This window comes from Hydractinia symbiolongicarpus, chromosome 7, assembly GCF_029227915.1.
Source record: "Hydractinia symbiolongicarpus strain clone_291-10 chromosome 7, HSymV2.1, whole genome shotgun sequence".
NCBI lineage: Eukaryota > Metazoa > Cnidaria > Hydrozoa > Anthoathecata > Hydractiniidae > Hydractinia > Hydractinia symbiolongicarpus.
In genome coordinates this window covers 14,539,221-14,560,519 of record NC_079881.1, presented here as the reverse complement: position 1 = coordinate 14,560,519, position 21,299 = coordinate 14,539,221, and the positions used below count along the sequence as shown (strand labels likewise).

At 35.4% G+C, this 21,299-nt stretch overlaps 3 protein-coding genes across 4 annotated transcripts in view; 2 read left to right on the top strand and 1 right to left on the bottom strand.

Moving 5' to 3' along the window:
* The window catches only part of LOC130649096 (eukaryotic translation initiation factor 3 subunit L-like), a 65,435-nt gene extending 57,880 nt beyond the window's left edge, over positions 1 to 7,555 (top strand). Inside the window, 6 exon segments of the mRNA XM_057455300.1 lie at positions 3,535 to 3,608; positions 3,678 to 3,735; positions 3,899 to 3,937; positions 4,071 to 4,163; positions 7,074 to 7,154; positions 7,239 to 7,555. Coding sequence (XP_057311283.1) covers positions 3,535 to 3,608; positions 3,678 to 3,735; positions 3,899 to 3,937; positions 4,071 to 4,163; positions 7,074 to 7,154; positions 7,239 to 7,268 — 375 coding nt within the window. The 3' untranslated portion in view covers positions 7,269 to 7,555.
* LOC130649097 (uncharacterized) lies at positions 735 to 3,565 on the bottom strand. Of its 2 annotated transcripts, XM_057455302.1 has the most exons (4): positions 2,131 to 3,565; positions 1,980 to 2,053; positions 1,536 to 1,810; positions 735 to 1,457 (listed from the first exon to the last, which is right to left on the bottom strand). In XM_057455302.1, exons 1-3 carry the CDS (start codon positions 2,163 to 2,165, stop codon positions 1,545 to 1,547), a joined length of 375 nt encoding a protein of 124 aa, XP_057311285.1. In that variant the 5' UTR covers positions 2,166 to 3,565; the 3' UTR covers positions 735 to 1,457; positions 1,536 to 1,544. The 2 variants fall into 2 exon arrangements, with proteins under 2 accessions (XP_057311285.1, XP_057311284.1); XM_057455301.1 differs by having other exon boundaries at positions 735 to 1,810; positions 2,131 to 3,563.
* A 4,619-nt stretch (positions 7,556 to 12,174) lies between the features above and the next one.
* On the top strand, positions 12,175 to 12,897 carry LOC130648521 (uncharacterized). The gene has a single exon (XM_057454574.1). It carries the CDS (start codon positions 12,175 to 12,177, stop codon positions 12,895 to 12,897), a length of 723 nt encoding a protein of 240 aa, XP_057310557.1.
* The last annotated feature ends 8,402 nt before the right edge of the window (positions 12,898 to 21,299 follow it).

Genomic DNA, 21,299 nt, shown 5'->3' with positions numbered 1-21,299 from the left:
TATTAAGATATGCAGGCAGGGTCAAAAATTGGTTAATTTTTCGCAAACATGATGACTTTTATTTCAAAATCTGCCAATAACAAGGTGTTAAAAAATTGAATTTCGCGAATGATGGAATTGAATTGAAAATTTGTGAGAATGCGAATTTTTTTTTTCCTTAAATGGTTGGAAGTAACCTTGATAGTTGGAAGTAACCACTGATGGTTGGAAGTAACTCAATTTATGGTGAGAAGTAACTTGGAAGTCAATCTGATATTCCGATATTATTTCGGATGAATTCTTATGGTTAGAAGTAAGTTATAAACAAACATGGCTGATCACGAAGATGTGTTGTCTTCTATAAACGCAATTCAAAATCAGTTCAGAGGTGGTAAAAATACTGAAAAATGTTTCGCATACCTTGAAGAAATTATCCCTGTTAGTTTAAAAGAATACAAAGTTGAATCAATAGAGGGCGATGTGAATAAGTTCAAGGCTTATATTGATTGTCGACTAGTGAGTAAGGAAGAAGTGGGAAAATTTGTTGCATCGTACAACATAAAAACAAACGAAACGTTGAGAAAGCGAACATTGACTTATCCGAGCGAAAAAATGAATATTCAGCATGTTTTTATAATCGTTGCTAACACAAAACAGGTCATCAACCTTCAATGAATCCGAAAGAATTTTTGCAGAGAAACCTTCGAAAAGATTAACGAGTACTAACTGCCCCTTCAATAACGAGGCTTATCAAAAGAAGCTGGGAGGACAATGGCGTCAAAAACGATATATTTATTAAAGAATTGTACGCCTTCCTCAAAACAAAACCTTCCATCATACACTTGTTTTTATATAAGAAACCTAAGCATTTGGTTGAGCCTCGAGTTTCTTAAAATTTCGATAATTTGAGTCTGAAATGTTTCTTAAGAAAACTCTTTCTATTCTGTTTCCCTCCCTTTTTCTGTTATAATTATATCAGTTTCTTAACTTTGAGATTTCACAGCCTGCTCAAGTTTCTTAAAAGTTTCTTAAATTTTTGACTTTTTGAGCCTATGGTTTCTTATAGACTGGTTTCCTATAAAAAAATAAACGTGTATTTCATTCTATGTGGTCTAAAGTGTAAAGACAAAAAAATAGACGGTTTTTTCGTGTCTCTTCAAAGTTTCCTTTGTTGAGAATGTATGTTTGCATTTCTGACATGCATACGACTCTCCGAGTCATGAATAACTTATGACGCTTCAAAGCTTGATTACTGCCGAACACTTCCTCGCAGACTGAGCACACCTGGGAAGCATCAGGATTGTGTACCTTAACGTGCAGAATACTCTGTTTGAGTTTTCTTCCACACCACTCGCAATCAACGTCTTTACAGTTTTTACGTGGAATTTATATGTTTTCTCCTTGTTATATACTTTTCCGCATGTAAGACATTTATACGTTTGATCTAGCAGTTCCCTTTGAGCTTTTTTGTTCCAATCCTATAAGAATACACAAATTCAATGACAGTTCTCGTAATTATACAACATAATAAATTATGGAGTTTCGAAAACTTTTACCTCTCTTTCTCAGTCATTCAACCTATGCCAAGCCATTGAAGCCACTTTGCTCTGATCCGATATAGATGTCTTGCTTTTGCTAACATCAGTGAGTGTTTTTATCAAGAACATCCTACTAATATTGTTTTTTATCATAGAATGGTAATTGTTGAGTCTACTTTTTCGAAGTATGCATGTATGATAGCGATCATTTTTTAATAACATAATTACCGAACATTGCATCAAGAACATTTGGTAGCCTGTAATTGATTTCTTCTTTTTCGGTACAGAAGAGCCTACAAAATACAGAAATATTTTTAGTGCTAAATAGATATTAAATCACCTAAGAACTAGGTTCATTAGTCAAGAAGACAGTTCAATGCTCGCAGCTCTTTTATGTCGTTTAAGTTTTCATCACACATAGAAACATTTTAACGAATAAATTTTCATATAATCATTACCAACCTTCCACAGTCATATCAATACTGTCATCAACCACACTACTAGTTTCTGCTATTTCAGAAGTATCATCGGTAACACTAAAATTAATTTCCAAAATACACGTGAATATCATGACAATAAAAAAATGCGTCCACTTATGCAAAAGAAGAATTACCTTGACAAAGAAGCAGCGGTGAGAAGTTTTTTCATTCCATCTCTAGAATCTTGGAGGAAAGAATACGGAAGGAGAAACAACTCTTTTAAATCTATTGAAACACTGCGTGAGGTTCTAGCAGGTGTCTGTATAGAAACTTAATTTAAAATTTTGGCGGTTGTGTGACTAAATTATTCGTGAATAACAATTCACAACTATGATTGGTTATAAAAACAATTAGATAATTTGATGATGAATTTGATAGTATTATCAAAACAAGAAGCCATATTGAAATCGGTAAAATTTCTTTTGTTCTTATGTTAACATAATTAGCGAAGAAGCACATGCTGGAAACTTTTGTAAACAAAAAGAAAAAGCTTATATCTCGTTTTAAAACGACGTTCTGTTATAAGAAGTTATTTCTTTAGTTAGAATAAACATTAATCCAGCACACATTTTGTCGGCACTCGTCCGGCGCATATCTATCTATATTGTTTTTCATGATCAAAGTGGTATACTCAAGCCTGCAAAATAGGTTAATATCATGGTTAAACGCTTATTTCCAAACGTATTGTTGAGGTTTTTAACAGTAATGTTTACCGTCTTATATTAGGAACACTTTCCATACAATAATCACGTGCCTGCAGCGTGTTACAGTCAGATTTCAATAGAAAAAAGTTAGCCCCTATTAAAGGAGAATATAGAATTTGATCATTTTTTTGCGAAAAAGACTCGGTTGAGCACCTCACGCACTGATTCTTTTGAAATTAAAAACAATAGAAAATTCAATACATTTGAAGCGTACAGAAATGAAGTTGTTTCTCCTTCTGTATTCTTTCCTCCAAGCTAGAATCTAATAAATAAAACTATATAAGCATAGCTGGGCAAAATTTTGAATACGTATTTTCACATACCGATGGCTGTTTCCGAGTTTGTTAGCTTCCTTTAGCAGCCATAGTACCAAGCAGTAAAACTTCTCTCTTCGAATATCAGTAGAAAAAGACGTGTATTAAACAACTAATCTCCACACTTGAAAGTTAAAAAAAATATCACAGCTAATAAAAATCTACGTTCATATCATGCTCAAAACCAAAGAAAAGAAACTAAATGAAAAAGGATCGAAAGTGCCAAAGATCAAAGTTCATCACGGGTCATTCTTCTAAGTTACCTGCAACCATCACTGAAATTCAAAATTAGAGAAAACATTCCAAGTTACTTCTCACCATCAATTGAGTTACTTCCAACTATCACTTACTTCCAACCATTAAGGTTACTTTCAACTATTTAAGGAAAAAAAATTGCCGTGGCGGCAGTGGGAATTTAAGCATTTCGCGAAATGTACAAAACTCGCAAAGTTTAATTCTTGCAAAAATTTATTCCATTAAGGTACCTGTTCTGTTTTTCTATTACTGATTTATATGTTAGGATCCTTTTAATCTACAACTGCGTATGTTTATGGTCGAGGTACAACAACAAAGTATTATTCCAGTTATTCGAAGGTAACAAGAAAGTTCTTTGGAAGTCCTAACAGTTTTGCAAAGAAGTCTATAAAGCTATTGTTTTTTTAGTTATCTAAAACTATATACAACCATGTCGATACCTAAGCTTGCCTCGCTCTCAGAACTGGTAAGAATTTTCCTTTTCTGATGAAAAACGACTTTACTTTTAAAGGGCGAGAACTTAATTTCTCGAATAGCAAGATTTAAACTTTCCACGATTTTAATAAAAATTTGCGAAATCGCAGAAATTATTCCAGCAAAAATATACACCATTACGGTAATCATTTTAGGACGAAGGAACGCTCCAGACAGCTTTGTTATGTTTTAAGGTTAGTTCGCTTTCGCTGCATACAGTTTAATAGTTTGAAGTTCTGTGTGCCAAATTATAATTGTTTCAATTTTTTTCTTTGCGATGTTCTTCTATACAATACAGTAAAGTTTTTATTTTTCACATATTCTTAGCACAAACAAAGAAACTTGGTTTGGACGAAGGGTACAGATGCACTGGAGGGAGAATTTCTATCTTCTCCCGAGACAGATTTCTACATAAATAACGTAAGTTTGCACACGTTTTGACCATGTACTATTTTGCTGAATATCAGAGAAATCTTACCTTTCAAAATTCCATAAATTAAATTTTAAATGTAGATCGTTCTTCTTGAATAGCCCATCGCAATTAAAAAGTGGCGTTTATTCGGAGAAACTTTTTTTGTTAAAATTTGAAATAAAGGTTTTTTTCTTTTTCTATAATTATCCTAAATTAAAGTTTACACAGGGTGTCTATTGTACCTTGAAAACCTGCAAATTAGACTAGATGAAATTCAAACCTTGAATATCTATAAAACGTTGAAATATAAATTCTTTTTAAAAACATTTTTCTCTTATGAAACAAGATGTTGCACTTTTCCAAATAAATAAATGTGCAGTACTGCCGTTTCTGTGTCTTCTTTCTGTTTCCTTCTGTGTACATACAACCCTGGACATATTTACGGAGTTTTTTTCCCGCAAGTCCGGGGCACTAGCGAAGCGCTTGTAGGGACAAATCTTGTTGGGTTTTTTTTGACTTAATAGCCCAAATAAATTTCATAAAGTTTTTCATACCTATTTGGTTAGTGCTGCAAAAAAAAGGCAGGAATGCACAATCCTACCTGGTGTTTCTTTAACTAAATTTCTCTTTAAATAAATTTTAACTGACGTTTTACCTTCAAAAAAACGTTTAAATGTTGCTACTGGTCTCTTTGTATTGTATTCACATGGATCAAATGTTCGAAGCAAAGTAAACTTTAAGTGACTTTTACGGGGAGGCAAGAAAGGACATTGTTGATGTTGGTTTTTAAAACATTTATCACCTGCTTAAATTAAACATTACATCTAAAGTTGACTTTTTGTTGGAAATTAGTATGACATATGTTACACTGTATTTTGCTGTTAAAGAGAAATTTTGACAAGGTCAACTTTCCAATTTTTTTATAGTCAGAAATTTTTGTACATTTACAATATGAAATATTTTGCATATATTAAATTTCTGCGAATTAACAATCCAAAAACTGTTAACGTCACGAAGCTTGTTTGAAAAAGTTATATCCAATATTTTTTTAGAATTTGTAAAATAGCCATATGTGTAAGACTTATTAAATTTACTCTGTTTACTTCCTGTTTTTAATACAAAAAATGAGTGCTGAAAATAACAACTTAAACTATCAAACTGTAAAGAGGTGTATTAGCAGGTTTAACAATTATCCAATTCAACAAGGCTAATGTGCCTTTTGTGTGCCAACAAGTAATAAATACTGGAAATTGGCTTAACAAAAATATCACTTTAGGCTCTATTGATGAAATTACACCATTTGAAAGAAAAAGGACTATTAACTTTTCTAGTATTTCGCATTTGTGACTCATTTTGCTTTATACAGAAGGTTGAAAAATCTGATTCTTAAATATTAAAGATAATTAAAAGTTGTTGTGACAACTCACTCTTCCCCGGAGAGAGTAACAACACACAGCTCCAGAATATTGTGCTTTATTTAAATATCACGATTTTTACATACAAACAAACGGCCCGATGAAAGATTACGTAAAACCTTTTTTTGTAAAAATCCAATGAAATGCACATCGCGCTTTGATATCAAAGGCATGCTGAAACAATAGAAATTAAAATAGAATTTTAATGCGCACTGAGATGAGTTCAATCTCCTTCTCTAGTTCTACCTCCATGAATATATTCAAATTAAAACAAGATGAGCTAACATTTAGAGAATAAGTGTTATGTGATCCAATTTTCAGCATCATGGGCACTTACCCAATTACCGTCCATATAAGGCTAAAAAACTAAAAAATAAGAGTTATTTTAATTTTCATCTTTGCGTATAAAAAATTTAGGTAGCTAGCCCTGCCTACTCAAAATTTATAGGAAACACAAATAAATACTTTTGGAATTGTTATTTAATACCTATTTTTATAATGAGCTACACTTTTTTTTGCCCGTAGCTATATATAAATCTTCCATGACATGCTACCTATGCCATATGATGAAAAATTATTCCAACATGTTTGTTGTGTTATCTCCTACCCCGATTATAGCTAGCTAGCTAAGTCTAGGTTCTGGTAGTTACTTCCTGTTTTATGAGTACTGTAGTTTTTGTGCGACAATAGTGAAAACTTGCGATGTAACAAGCGACCAAAATAAGGTTTCTTTCTCTTTTGACTGTAGCTAACATTAAGATTATAAGATATGGGTGTAGCTACAGCTTAAAGCAATTAATAACCAAGTTTAGGTCTTAAACTTTGTCTCTTCTTGATAATGTCAGTACTGAGTATCCTTTCTTTAAATTATTGTGAAATCAATATATCGCACCAGTTTTAAAAGTGAAAATGCAAAGGAAAAAGTGACTATAAATCTCGTTGCAGCATTATTTTTTCCTAGCAAATGCCTTACGCTCTGTGTAGGGTTTCAAAATTTGTCCCTTCAAAGCACTTCGCTAATGCCCAGATCTGCGCGTTATAAAATCCCGTAACATTTGTTCCAGTAGCCGTTTTTCGGTTATTTCTTGAAATGGCATGGAATTTCAAAATTCACAATTTCCTCTTTATGAAACAAGGGCCCGGAAATGTCCGAGAGATCCGGGAATTACTCACACTAACGTCTGCAAAAATTATTTACTGTTTAAGATTTGTCATCTAACCAACTAACCTTAGGTTCTAGTTCTGGTCTAACACTGATATAACCGTTGTCAAATGTACTTTCACACGTTCGTAGTGCGGCTTTCTCGATTGATTGTGGTTGCGATCATAATGCCGCGCTCCTTTCCACTAATTTATGTCCGAGGTTGCTGGTATTTTTTTGTGCTTTTGTCCTCGAGAACCTTAAAATATTTAAGCATCTTGTTTTTATCAGGAATGAAAAGATGTTACGCGGAATGCTTTAACAAGTAGTTTTTTTTTTTGTTTTTTTTTTGTTTTTTTTAGGACATGATTCACATCGCCGATACGAAAATTGCGCGAAGATACGGCGATTTCTTTATCCGACAAATTAATAAAATTGATGAGGTATATTCATATTTCATCTCCCATCAAACACCTCCCAAAATGTGTCCCCGATACAGATAATTTTCAAATATCTTTTGGCTTTAGATCAACAGAAGCTTATGGAAGCAAGCCTAATTACCGAAAAGAATTCACATTGACATTAGTTCTCGTCATCTCTTATTTTGATTCAAAATACCGTTTTCGTGAGAAAAGTAGCTAGATGTGTGGCATTAAGTGATTTTACGAGTGAAACTTTGCTTTTCCCAGAACCTAAAGCAAACTGAAAGTTTGAATTGCAAAAATAAATTTCTTGAAAATGTCATATATTTAATTTTTTCTTTTGTGTGAACCCCGTCTAAATATATGGAAATAACGACTACAATTTGAATAGTAAAATGAAAAGCCCTTACAGGCTAAAAGATTTCGGATTCTTGTTTGTGTGTAATTTTGTTCCCTATACCTTTCGAGGTCGCCAGTAGCCTCTTTTGTACAGAACTTCTACAATGTTCCCTCATTTCAAATAAATAGGTATTATTCCATGGCATTATCTTGAACTTGAAAATTGTTTCATGCAGTGCGTGAGATATAGGCTAGAACAAGCCAGCGCGTTACTGTTAGCGGGCCAACAAGGGTCACAAGTTTAAGTAGCCCAAAAACGAAAGGCGCTCAAACTTCACAGATGCTCGTTGGAACATTTCGTGTAGTAGTCAACCAAACAAATTGCTTGAACTTTTTGTTGATTTAATGCAGACCACTACGTATCCCCGTGTGCACAGACGTGTTAAAAACAATTTTCTAGGGTCAGTGAAAAAAAAGTCAAAATATTCAAAAAAAGTTTATACCAGCAGAAAGAGGACAAAAAACTGACCAAAAACATAGAATAACCCAACCTCGTCCCCAGGGCATCTTGTATCTTTTCTGACCCCGTGACGGCGATACGAACATGGCCCTGGAGGAGGCCTCGTTACGTGACCCTCCAATACACAGTATTTCTGTGTGTAATATTTAATGAGATTTGTCTTAATGTACCAAAGTTTTATATATAACCTTGCAGAGCTAAGTGAGTTCGGCGTTTTACCTCACAGATACGTGCGGCGAGTTTGTTTTGATTCCTCTCATCGCAACACACAAACTTCTCGCATATTGTCCTTGATTGTTTTGTGGAAATGTATAAATATACAATAATGTTATTTAGGCTGCTGTTTACTTGAAGAAATTCAAGCAATTTAGTTATGTGTTTTTCACTGAATTGGTTACCTAGCAAGCACTGGGTTGAAAACTTGTAGCTAGGGGAAACTTGGAAATTAGTAAATGATTTGCTCATCTGAACGTAGCACTTCGTTGGTTCTCTAAGGTGCAAATATGGCTACATAATTTTCTAATGTTCGTATCATTCTAGGTGCCTGACTGAAAGTAGCTGGGCAGAAATTTAACCTCATATTAACATTTACATTTTTTATTCATTTTGGCTGAACTTTGAATTCTCATTTACCATGAGTTCATATCCGTGTCTGCATTACTGCTTTTATATGATGACAAAGATTTTGCTGTATTTAAACAATACTTAACTGAAACTAAATTCATATATGGTGGACTCACTGCTTGCAGTTATATTGGGTGAAAAAGGCTTCAGAAAAGTATTTTTTTCTTTTACTTTTGTGGCCTTAACATTTCCAAAAAGCCACCCATTAGTGATAAATTCTGCTTTTTCTTTTCTTAATGACATGTTTTTAAAACGCCTTGCAGCTTTTTTATTTTTTTACTCAAAAAGCTCACATTTAATTTGCACACACAGATATACAAAAACAAGGTTTTTTCTGTTTAAAACATAAATAATCCAAAAATTGTATCAAGAGCATTATGCTGGTTTGAAAATTGAAATCGACAAGTCTACGTGTGATCTGTTTTCTCGATTTAATGTATCACTGCCTTAATAGTTTAGAAAGAATTGGTATACGACTTTACCAACAGCAAAGTATTACCTTGAGAAAAAAATGTTTTGGGAAATAATTTTTTGAGGAAATAATTTTGGGGATTTTGGACCAAAATTTGTTTCGTAAATTCGCACTTTTTAGAGCTCATCAAAATTCTGCTGCTGTTCAAAAATCGATTTTTTATTGATATATACATCTATTTATTGTTATCATTCTGCTTGGAAAATATTTAAAATGCCAAGCTAGCTAACCGTGAAGATTAATTCAGTATTCTCATAAGAGCATCCATCACAAAAAGATATCAGCAGAGATATTCCTTGCAGCTAAATTTTTTTTTTATCGGCATAATTTTAGGTTGAATCTTATCTGACCTATTTCTGAGGTTAGAATAGCTTTTAAATTTTCTGAAGCTGTATCTTGGTCAAAATTGATATGCTCTGAAAAGGGCTAAATTCTGAAACTCAGAAAGTATGATGATAATAGAACTATTTTTTGGCTCAAATTCATCAAACCAATCTAAAACCATATCATACCAAATCTCAAGTCAATGTTTGAATTTTTACTGAAGTTATGGGACGCTATATAAACTCGGTTTAGACTTTTTTTGTTATTTTTTATGTTCACTGCTTTGTAATTTGTATTAAAACTCTTGAGATAATATATCACTGTGGTGAGCTGTTAAATGTCTATCACCATCTTCAGTACATCCTGGATTTAATCATATGCCTGATTGAGCGCTCAATCAAATTTGATTGAGTTCGATTTTCTGAAATTTCTTCATAGCGTGTTAAAAAAGGCCTAGCAAGAATCAGTTTAAGAAAATCTTCCTACCTTTCTCTCTTCCTCAAAATGGCTTTGTAAATTTTTTGCCTCGTGTAAAATTATATTTTATCAGATTGGTTTAAAAGTACTCCTTAACAAGTCAATAACTTTGTTTTTTTACTGAAGCTATTGCACTTTGAATTTTCTTGAATTAGGCCGGGTAAATGTGCATTCAATAATAAAATGGCTCCGACGGTTAACCTACTGGCTTTTTATATCTTTTATAGTAACCAAAGCATATAATGGAATAAAACATGCCCACTAACAACAACCTGATATAATTTAAAACGTAATGTATACATATTTTGTAAAAAAAACATTTTCGATATTTTGTGCAAAATTATTTTGTCTATTGGCATCGCAAAAACAATCCGTAAAGATGTTGGCGAGGAAGGACGTCTTTTTATGCTTATGTCTTGCGATAGCATGCCTTCTGATTATGAGAACTTTTAGTGATGATAACTCACCAGAAAGAAGAGACAATTCATTGAGAAAATGTGGAATATGTTTACTGGGAGAAAGGCAATTTCGACGACATTATCTTAGAATTCCCAAACTACAAAAGAGAACTTTGATGTTTATGTTGCTTCTTCTATGTAGTGGAGATATTGAATCATGTCCAGGGCCATTTCAAAAGAACTTTCAAGAGCTGTCAAACATGAGAGGAATAAAACTGATTCATCAAAATATCAGGAGATTGTTTGGTAAGAGAGATATGATACAAACTTTGTTTACAAGCGAAAAATCAAAATTCATTCTAACTCTATCGGAAACACACACAACCTCTACAACAAACTCAGAACTTTTTAAGATGCCAGGGTTTCAGTTTATTCGTAAAGATCGCCCTGACGGTATTGGGGGTGGTGTTGCTATCTATTTATCTGATGATATTAAATGGAAAAGACAAACCAGATTTAGCAACTCATAGAATTGAATGTATTTGGGTTGAAATTGAGATTTTCAAGGGGAAAAACTTTGTAGTTTGTTGCATATACAGACCCCCCGATTCGTCAAATTACTTGAAAAAAGATTTCAACAGTTTTCTCAACGATATGCTGTCAAAAGTTAACAAAATCTCCATGGAAACTTTTCTCTTGGGGAATATTAATGTAAACTTTCTTACAAAATCGAATAACAAAGAAATTAAAAATATTTTTGTCACCCACGGACTTACACAAATCGTTAAATCACCAACTCGTGTAACAAAAGACACACAAACTTTAATTGACGTTATTCTAACAAACAATTTCTCTCATGTTCATTGTACGGAAGTTATTCCCCTGAGTCTAAGTGATCATGATTGTGTTGCATGTGTACGAAAATTAAACCATCGTAAAGAACAATTCAGAACAATTGAATGCAGAGATTATTCAAAATATAATCACACAAACTTTTCTTCCGATGTTGCAAATTTTAATTGGAAACCATTTTACGAAACACAAAATGTTAATAGAGCTTTGAGTTACATGAAAGAAGGACTTACATCGATTGCTGATAAACACGCACCTCTCATCACAAAACGTGTCAAAGGTAGGCCCTGTCCATGGCTTAGGGGCTGTTTATATGAGAGGCGGGACGGGACGATTGCCGGGACGGGACGTTTGCCGGGATGATTTTATCCCGCCTTTATATGGAAAAAAGTGCGCCGGGACGATGTCACAACACAAGCGCCAAATTTAAATTTTTCTAAAGTATAATGGCGCGTCAAAACGAAAACAAACCAAAATTGCAAGCGAATAAACAGATTTTTTTAACATCATCAACATTGTTGTTGCAGCTCAATACATTGTTAATGATTTTAGCACTTCAATACACTCACTATAGAACTCTTTTAACTGCATCACTTTTGAGTGGAAGCAAAAGAAACTGTTGGATAAAAAAACAGAAGGCATTGAAAGAGCAAAGGAAAAACCGAATTCCTCGTTCAACATGGTTCAAACAAGGACGAGTGGAACAGTGGTGGTTGAACATGTTTTTTGATGTTCTTCCCGAGAAGAATTGGAAAAAGAACTTCAGAATGACAAAGGCTATGTTTACTGATTTAGTAGATCAAATACGCATATGGATTACTCCTGACAACACATCTCCAAATTATCGAGCCTTGTCTGCAGAAAAAAAGTTGCAGTAACGTTGTACTACTTGAAAGACACAGGATCTTTGTCAATGACAGCAAACACTTTTGGCTTGCACATATCTACGGTGTCAAAAGTCATAACAGATGTTTGTAACTGCATAACTTACAAGCTTAGACCAAAATACATAGCCCTGCCAAAACAAAAGAAGAGATGCTTGAAAGGGTAGGAGAATTTGAGGCCAAATTTGGAATGACGCAAGCTTTTGGCTGCATAGATGGCACCCACGTACAAATTTTACGACCTAGTGAACATTCACAAGATTATTTTTCTTACAAAATGTATTTTTCTCTTAACGTTCAGGCAGTATGCGATTTCCGTGGCTATTTCATGGATGTTGATTGTAGGTGGCCAGGCAGTGTACATGACGCGAAGGTGTTTGCCAACTCAAATATTGCTGCTAAACTTAAAGATGAGGAAATACCCATTACTTATAAGGACATCCTGCCAGGCCGAGCCAAAGTTCCAAACTATTTGATTGGTGACCCTGCATACCCCTTGACACCGTACTGTATGAAAGAGTACCATAGTTGTTCAACAAATGCTCAAGTGTTATTTAACAACATGCTCCGGTCAGCAAGAAACCCAGTCGAGTGTGCTTTTGGACGCTTAAAAGCCAGATGGGGTTTTTTAGCAAAGAAAGTTGATTTAAAAATAGATTTTGTTCCTGTGGCAATCTATGCATGTTTTGTGCTGCACACTATATGTGAACTTAACAAATGTGTTATTGACCCTGATTTGGTGAAAATTGAAATGGAAAAGCATAAAGCAGAGACACAACAATTAGATTACTCTGTGTATTTAAGAAATCTTGCAGAGGGTGATATTGTACGGGAAGTAATAACAAATTTTATACAGGACAGTCTTCCATACTAACAATTATATATATATACAATATATACAAAAAATGTAAAGATTTATAAAGTATTGCATGTTCTGTAAAAGGAAATGATAAAGGCTAAATTCAAACATTCGCACATTAATTTCAATAAAAAGTTTCTTCTGATACTGCTAAAGATTTGAAAGCCTATTATGCTCAATGTAACTCACAGTGAAAATATTTTTGTTTGTTGTTAATTTTTGTTAAAAATCTACGGATTAGAACGTTTTGGGCATATAGTTTGTTGGGCAACTAACATAACATAAATGTTTAGGCAATCAACATAATATAACTTTTAGGTTTGTCTGTGAACATAAACTTGCATCAATGTAATTGTTCCTGAAACACTCTCTGAACTATATACACATGTTTTTTTTTCGTATCATTCCCTCATTAATGATTGATAATAACCACCGCCACTGGGATCGTTGGGACTTATGTTGTTGTTTTGGGTTACGATGCTTAAGACGACATTACAATTTGGATTTATATGCTGAAAATGGTGATGTCTACCATAGCTTTCATAATTTTGTGAGCTTGGACCCACTTGCTGGCTGAATGATTGTGCCATCAGCTGCATGGAGTGTGACATAGTTTCGCTAATTTGCAACATAGCCTGGCTTATATTATTAAGTGCAGCTGTAAAGGACTCATTAGAATTTTTAATCATCTCTTGGAGCTCTTTATGACCAGATCTTTCTTCTTTTGCTTCTCTCAACAGTAAGGTATCACGCTGAGCAGATGACAACTTTCTCTCAAGTTGTTTTCTTTTATGATCAATAAGTTTTGGCACTGCTGATGTAGTTTTTGGTGTGGAAGTAACAATGCATGAATTTTTCGAGACTGACTGATCACTTGATGACAAGCTCAAATTATCGTCATCTGCTGGATCTTCATATTCACCACTGTCAACACTATTAATATTTGCAGTTGGATCATCATGGTCAGATAACATTTTATTACTTGATTTTGTTTGATTCACATCAGCGCACTATCAATGTCATTGGGTAGGGGCTCTGTGTTTGCACTTCCACTCCAAAGGAGCTTCAAACTGTCATAGTGTTCATACACTAATCTGCCACAGCCACTACGCTTGCCACTAATTACTGCTTTAGAAAATCCCTGCCGTAAATCTTTTATTTTTTCTAACACTCTTTGGTAGCCTCTTGCTATCATTTTTTTCATTTCCCTAACATTTTCTAGGGAGAGCTCAGTGGAGGTATCCTCCACTGGCCCAAACACTTCTTCTTCATTTTGATATAATTTTGCCAACTCAGTTCGAATGACTTTGTATTGCATTGGTTTGTCTGCATCAAAATCAATGTTCTCAAACTCACACTTCGCTTTATAATTTAATAGACAGTTAATGAGGTTAAAAACCATTTCATCATTGAATCTAAAACACTTTTTCTTGGTTGGAACATCTGTTGGCTTCTTAACAAGTGCACGTTTAGCAGCCATTTTTTTTTTTCTTTCTATTGAAATATGCTGATAGTGCAAATATTACCTTGTTTGTCCCGGACGGTGTGTTTATATGGAAAAAAACGTCCCGCCTAAGCCGGGATCCCGCTCAGCTCCAAGCGGGATCCCGCTCAGCCGGGACGGGACGAAATTGTCCCGGGACAAAAATTTTCCATATAAACGCAAGGTGATTTTAAGTATAATTATTAATGAGAGCGGGATCCCGGCAAACGTCCCGTCCCAGCAATCGTCCCGTCCCGCCTCTCATATAAACAGCCCCTTACTTATGATTTGAAAGCGCTCATGAACACAAGAGACAAGTTGCTTCGCAAAGCGAGAAAATCGAAAAAAGAATGTGACTGGTCGACTTACAAAAGACTTAAAAATTCTTGTAACAACAAAGTGAAACAAGCAAAACAGAAATACCACAAGTATCTTCTACACGAGAATTGTAAAAACCCGTCTAAGTTTTGGAAATGCATCAAAGAAATATTTCCAACAAAAGAACATCCTCCAGCTTCTGCAACTACGAGCATCGATCAGGAAAAGAACCTGAATACTGCGAACGTATTGTGTAAGTTTTTTACAAACATTGCACAATCAATTAAATCCAAAGCTTTCAAGCTAAGAAGTTTCGTCTGGGAGATACCACCAAAACTTGTTACGTCAGAAAAAGTGTTTACTTTCGGCTACGTTAGTCGAATATTTGTAGAAAAAGAACTGAGATCACTAAAACGGAGAAAAGCTGCTGGTTGTGACAACCTACCTCCAGGAATCCTGAAAGATGCTGCCCAACCCCTATCGGGTCCATTAACTCACCTCATCAATATGTCGATTTCCACTGGCCTGGTTCCAACTGAGTGGAAAATTGCGAAAATTACCCCAATTCACAAAGGAGGTGCAACTGACAGCAACAACAATTATCGACTGATTTCCGTACTTTCTTCCTTATCAAAAATCCTCGAGAAAGCTGTCCATAAACAACTATCTGAATACCTCGAGAATAACAACATCTTATCAGAAAATCAGTTCGGTTATCGGAAAAGACGTTCAACTGAGCTAGCTACCATCCTGCTGACAGACAATATTTGCAAAGCTGTCGACAAAGGCAACTTGGTAGGTGCACTTTGTCGACAGCTTTGCGAATATTGAATGGTTTAAAGTGTCAAAGGCTTTTGACACTTTAAACCATTCAATTCTCCTGGAAAAGTTGAAAAGTGTTGGAATCAGAGGTTCTGCTCGAAATTGGTTCGCTGACTACCTTTTCAATAGGGAGCAATACTGTATTGTTGAGAAGTGTAAGAACGTATGAAGATCACCTGTGGAGTGCCCCAAGGCTCGATCTTGGGACCACTTCTTTTCTTGATTTATTTCAATGATTTTGAGAAATGCTTAAAAAACACGCATTCTTTGAACTTTGACTTGAAGTTGATTTCAACATATTTCCAAATCAACCAGCTAGTTATCAACTTGAATAAAGGCAAAACCGAAAGTATGCTTTTTGGTACCTCGAAAAAACTATCATCCTGTAGTAAAAATATGTCCTTGTTGTTTGATGACACTGAGATACAGGCTACTGAAACATACAAATACTTGGGAACTACGTTGGATAGTTCACTTTCACTCTCTACTAATTTTGATAAAATCTACAAGCGTTCAGTATCCAAATTACGTATATTGTCTTCTCTTCAAACTTATCTCGACGATTCATCAAAAAGAAAGATTTATAATGGAATGATTCTTCCTTGCATAATATACAACTGTACGGTAAACTTAAATTTAAGCCAAACTTGATACTGCTGATACTGCTGATACACCTCCGCCATTTTAATACGAACAGCTTCCTCCTGTTGGTCACAGACTCACCGCCTCGCCAAAATGTTTTGTATGACGCAATAATTATTTGACATATCCGCGCCAATCAGGTTTCATATCGGACGAGCCTCCTCCAGGGCCATGGTCGTATCGCCGTCCCGGGGTCAGAAAAGATACATGATGCCCTGGGGACGAGGTTGAGAATAACCATACCTTGAAAATGTTTTATTCTCGAGATATTAAGGTTTTAATAATGTAAAAAAAACAGTACCGGTAATTTACAGACCAGATATAAAAAAGGCAATATCTCGAGAACGGTGCAAGCTACACAGCAAAAATTTCGTATCCTTACTTCCACGCTAATATTCTCTTAAATTATGCTCTTAGCTCCTTAATCATAATTGCAGATATTGATAAAATCAGGACTGATAATTTGCAGACCAGGCACAAAAGTTATGGTTTCTGCACACTAATTTGTTAAAAATTGTGGAAAGTTGGCAGAACTACTCACACCCTTGCTGCCCTTCATATCGACCTTTATTAAAACTCAAAATAGTTCCATAATGGTGGAAACTATGACTGACAATAAAAAATGCAGACCAGATTGGGCACTGTAGACTTAGACCAACAAGCTGCTAGAAACGTTTTGAAGTACAATTAAAATCTCAACATCATGAAATACACTAAGTACTATCATCATTAACTTCAAACTAAACGTTATCATTCTCATCTTCAGAGTCATACTCTATCTCTTCATCGGAACCATCGCTCATTTTCACAATCAACACACTTGCACATATCTGTGCACTGCAAATTGTTCTTTACAGTCTAATTAGGCGTTTTACAGGTTAGTTAAAATGTACAAAACTTTGATCCTCGAAAACACACATTTAACTCAATTTTAGCATCTATCTAACTAAGTAATCCAATATTTAACCCATATAAACATCTCCAATATCTTAGTTTTTTCGTAGCACCCCAGAGATCCGCTAAATTTGAAATTTTAAATAAGCTGCTTAAATAGGCTGTATCACGTGACGTGATATCCTAACTAGGATGTAGTACAGCTTAAATAAACATCGCTACATTGAACCATTGTTTCTATTCCATATCTTTTGAACCCCGGGTGCTGGAAATACCATTCTTTTTTTTTATAATATAGTGGTCAAACTGATAATGAAAGAGCTGCAGTGGTGATTCTGCTAAAATTTACATTTTTCGAGAAATCGAGGAAAAACTTTTTCTACCTCCTAATTTAGATGTATGTCACCTAATTAAGCTGTATGATACAGCTTATTTAGAAGATTTCCAAATGCATATACCTAACGAAAGAGCTGCAGTGGTGATTCTGCTAAAATTTACATTTTTCGAGAAATCGAGGAAAAACTTTTTCTACCTCCTAATTTAGATGTATGTCACCTAATTAAGCTGTATGATACAGCTTATTTAGAAGATTTCCAAATGCATATACCTAACGTAAATGTATGGTTTTTATACAATGAAATGCGATATAAAAGTCGGGCGACCCTGTGGATTTCTCCATGGGTAAAAGACTAGTTGCCATATTTTGTCATTTTGTCTGTTAGTCAGTCTGTACTTTGTCTGTTTGACACCCTCTTAAGTCATTATATTATGACCCACTCCCCCCCCCCCTGCTTATTCGACCCCCCTACAATTAAGCACAAAAGAGTAATAGCCATATTTTGTCAGTTTGTCGGCCAAAAGCGTCTTGTGTAAAACCACACACTAAATGAAATGCGATATATAAAGGACGGGCGTCCCTTGTGAATATTTCCGCGGGTAAACGTTTAGTCTCTATATTAATAATAGCCTTATTTGTCTGTTTTGTCGGCCAAAAGCGACTTGTGTAAAACCACACACGAAATGAAATCTGATATATAAAGGACGGGCGTCCCTTGTGAATATTTCCACGGGTAAACGATTAGTCTCTATATTAATAATAGCCTTGTGTAAAACCACAAGCGAAATGAAATGCGATATATAAAGGACGGGTGACCCCGTAGATTTTTCCACACATAACGATATATCATGAAATGTTGTTTTAAATTTATGGTGATTAAATAAACGTATATAAATGTAATTATGAAGGTTTCCAGAAATTGAATTCTGTCATACTGAGGCTAGGGATTTTCTTAACATTTTCTTAAGGTTTTTAGGTTTTGAAGCTCATTTTCTTATAAAATAAAATTTCTGATATTGAAAAAAACCCTGTATTTCCGTTTACAGGTCAAAAAACAACACAGTTTTTTCACTGAAATTACATCCTGAAAATTTTATTCTAAAAATAACAAAGTCTTTTTTTTCTCAACGAAAATAGTGTTTTAAAACAAAGAAAAATAAAAGAATAAAAAGTAAGAAAATTTCAGCCCAGAAGCATTTTGCTAATAAAATTAAAGCAGGTCGAAAACGCTTTTCTTGCGCGAAAGAAAAACGTGTATACAACCAGTTAATCTGGCAAACCTGTGGATTACAACAGGTTAACAGCTAGTATTTTATAAACGATTTTCAAGTTATAATTTATTTAAGAGTGGGACGTAAAATCTGCTTTAAGTGCAAGTTTTACATACTTTTTAATTTCATTTTGTGAGGTGTTGGTATCCTAGCAGACATAAGTTTGTTAATTTTTATACCGTGCTATTGAAAAAAAAATACAATGAATTTCTTTTCTTTTTTTTAGGTTTAGGAACCGTCACTCGGCAGTGTATAAAAGAGAAGAAACTCAACAGAGTATAAAAGCTAGTTATTCAGAACATTCAGATGTTCAGAATTAATTGAAATTACTGAACCTTGAACTTGAATTTACTTATTGGTGAACTTAATAGTGAAATTATTGGTGAACTACTTAATAGTGAACTTATCGGTGAATTTATTAGTGAACTTATTGGTGAAATTACTGAATTTTTTGAGCCCGCTTCAAAACAAAATGACAGAGGTTTCTTTAGCTTTTAAGAGTTTTTTTCTCGATCACACGTTACCACCACTATTGTGAACCCCGCATATAAAAAATGTCGCCGTATGGTACTTTTAATTTCTGGTGATGTTGAAACTAATCCAGGGCCTTGCACTACCGTGGCTGATTACAACGTTTTGTTTTCATTTAAAATAGGCGCACTGTAAAAGACGCGGCCGCGTGAAATTATGTGCGGCCGCGTTTTAAAAAGCGCGGCCGCGTCTTTATAGCAGCGGCCGCGTGTTTCACCGCGAGTTTTACCGCCAGTTTTCAAATCTGGTCTGCAGAATGTGGCAGTTAAAACAGGTACTAAAATACGCGGCCGCGCTTTTTGCCACTGATTCTGCCGTTAATTTTAAAGTAAAACAGGCGGTAAATGACGCGGCCGCGCTTTTCTTCTCGCAGAAGATTTTCGAAAAACAACGGCATGAGAGATAGGAAAATGCCGATCCTAGGACAGCGATTAATATGTTGTGCCACTCCACGTCAATTTATAGATCATCCACGTCAAATCAACGATAGAAGAGTCCATAAAATCCATGTGCACTTTACCACTTTACGTTAAATAAGCGGGCATGCTCTATAATATCTGTCCAAAACCCCCTCCCCAGCCGTGTCCCCCTGGCCCCCTCCCCGTCCCATGGGTCCCTCCCCACCCTCATCTGTCGTGCCCTATAATTTATAGTGATATGTGTCTATAATGTCCTCTTGCCAGTGTGGTAATACCATCTTCCAAAATTATGCGTTTATCATCATCCGCATTGAGCGCCAGTTTATTTGTTTTCACCGTGTGAACATCATGCTTAATCGATCGAAATGTCATTTGGGTTCTGTAAATGTTCTCACCCTCAAACAGGCATCTCTTATAGTCATCGAAACCTATGGTCTCCCTCACCACACATTTCTTCACCCCCTTACATCTCTTACCCTCCCTACCAGCTGTTTGTATGCGTATGTCTTAGCTCTTAGGGCGATGAACTCAGTCATCACCTTACCACCCAACTCGTCCTTCATCAGCCCAATGATCTTTTTATTCAAACCTAATGGTAGAGGTCTACCATCTTCCTTATCATACCCAGATGTGTCAAATCTCGCAGACACATCGTTCGCGATATCTTTGTAGAAGTCGTCTGTTTTTATGTGGTAAACGAATGAATCCGTATCCATGTAGCAAAGCTTCACATCATCACCATATTTCGGTCTCATGTAATCATGGTGGAACTCATACATAACCATCTTGGATAGATGGAGGATTGTGGGGCCGAGGTAGATCGGTTTGTTCATTTTGATCTTGATCTTGGACATCTCTATCCCCATCAGTGTTTCCGAGAAATGGATTGCACCCCTGAAGTTTGGCTTCATCACCATTTTCTCATAATTCTTTTGGTTGGTGGCCAAACGTATATCCTTCTGTTTTCGCTGATTCTCCATTGTCTTACCAAAGACAGAATTGTTCATCAGCTTGAAGAAATCCTTTTCAAAGTCATTCTTTGACTCCGTGCGCAGCTGTGTATTGAAGTCGATGTAAGGTTTCAACCATGCAATCTGATCAAACCTCAGTACCCTATGAACCTTATCCAGAACAAGACCGTGATTGAAAGCTTGAGCAAGCGCACGGATATGAATCACATAGTTCCTCTTGTCCGAAAGACACGGTGTCAGCTTCTCGACACCATTGATAACCTTCCTCTCGGGCATGAAAGGAAGATCGTTATGTGTGTCATGAAGATTATGTGGATATCTAACATCAACCTCAAGCATGTACCCCTTTTCACCGTTTTCCACAGCCAACTCTGAAATGAGTTCGGGTGTTAATTTACCGGAATCATCCCACTCAAACCCCCCGGTGGGCATCTTCTGTATCATAGCCCATCCATACAGATTGTTAGCATCAAGATACTGTAGATAGGTTGTATCTTCTGAAGTATTATACATATCACCCATATATGGATTATTTGCCTTCGCGTGTCTGTGAACGGCCTGACAGAGACCGCCCCTACTACCCATCTCCACAAACAGTAACATATCCATATCTGACAACAAATCCAGCTTAACATCTGTCTTTTTCAGGCATGCCTGCCAAGCTAATCCGGGGGCCGTGTAAAAATGAGCGGGATCTAGTTTATAGTTTCTCAAACATGTCTCTCTGAA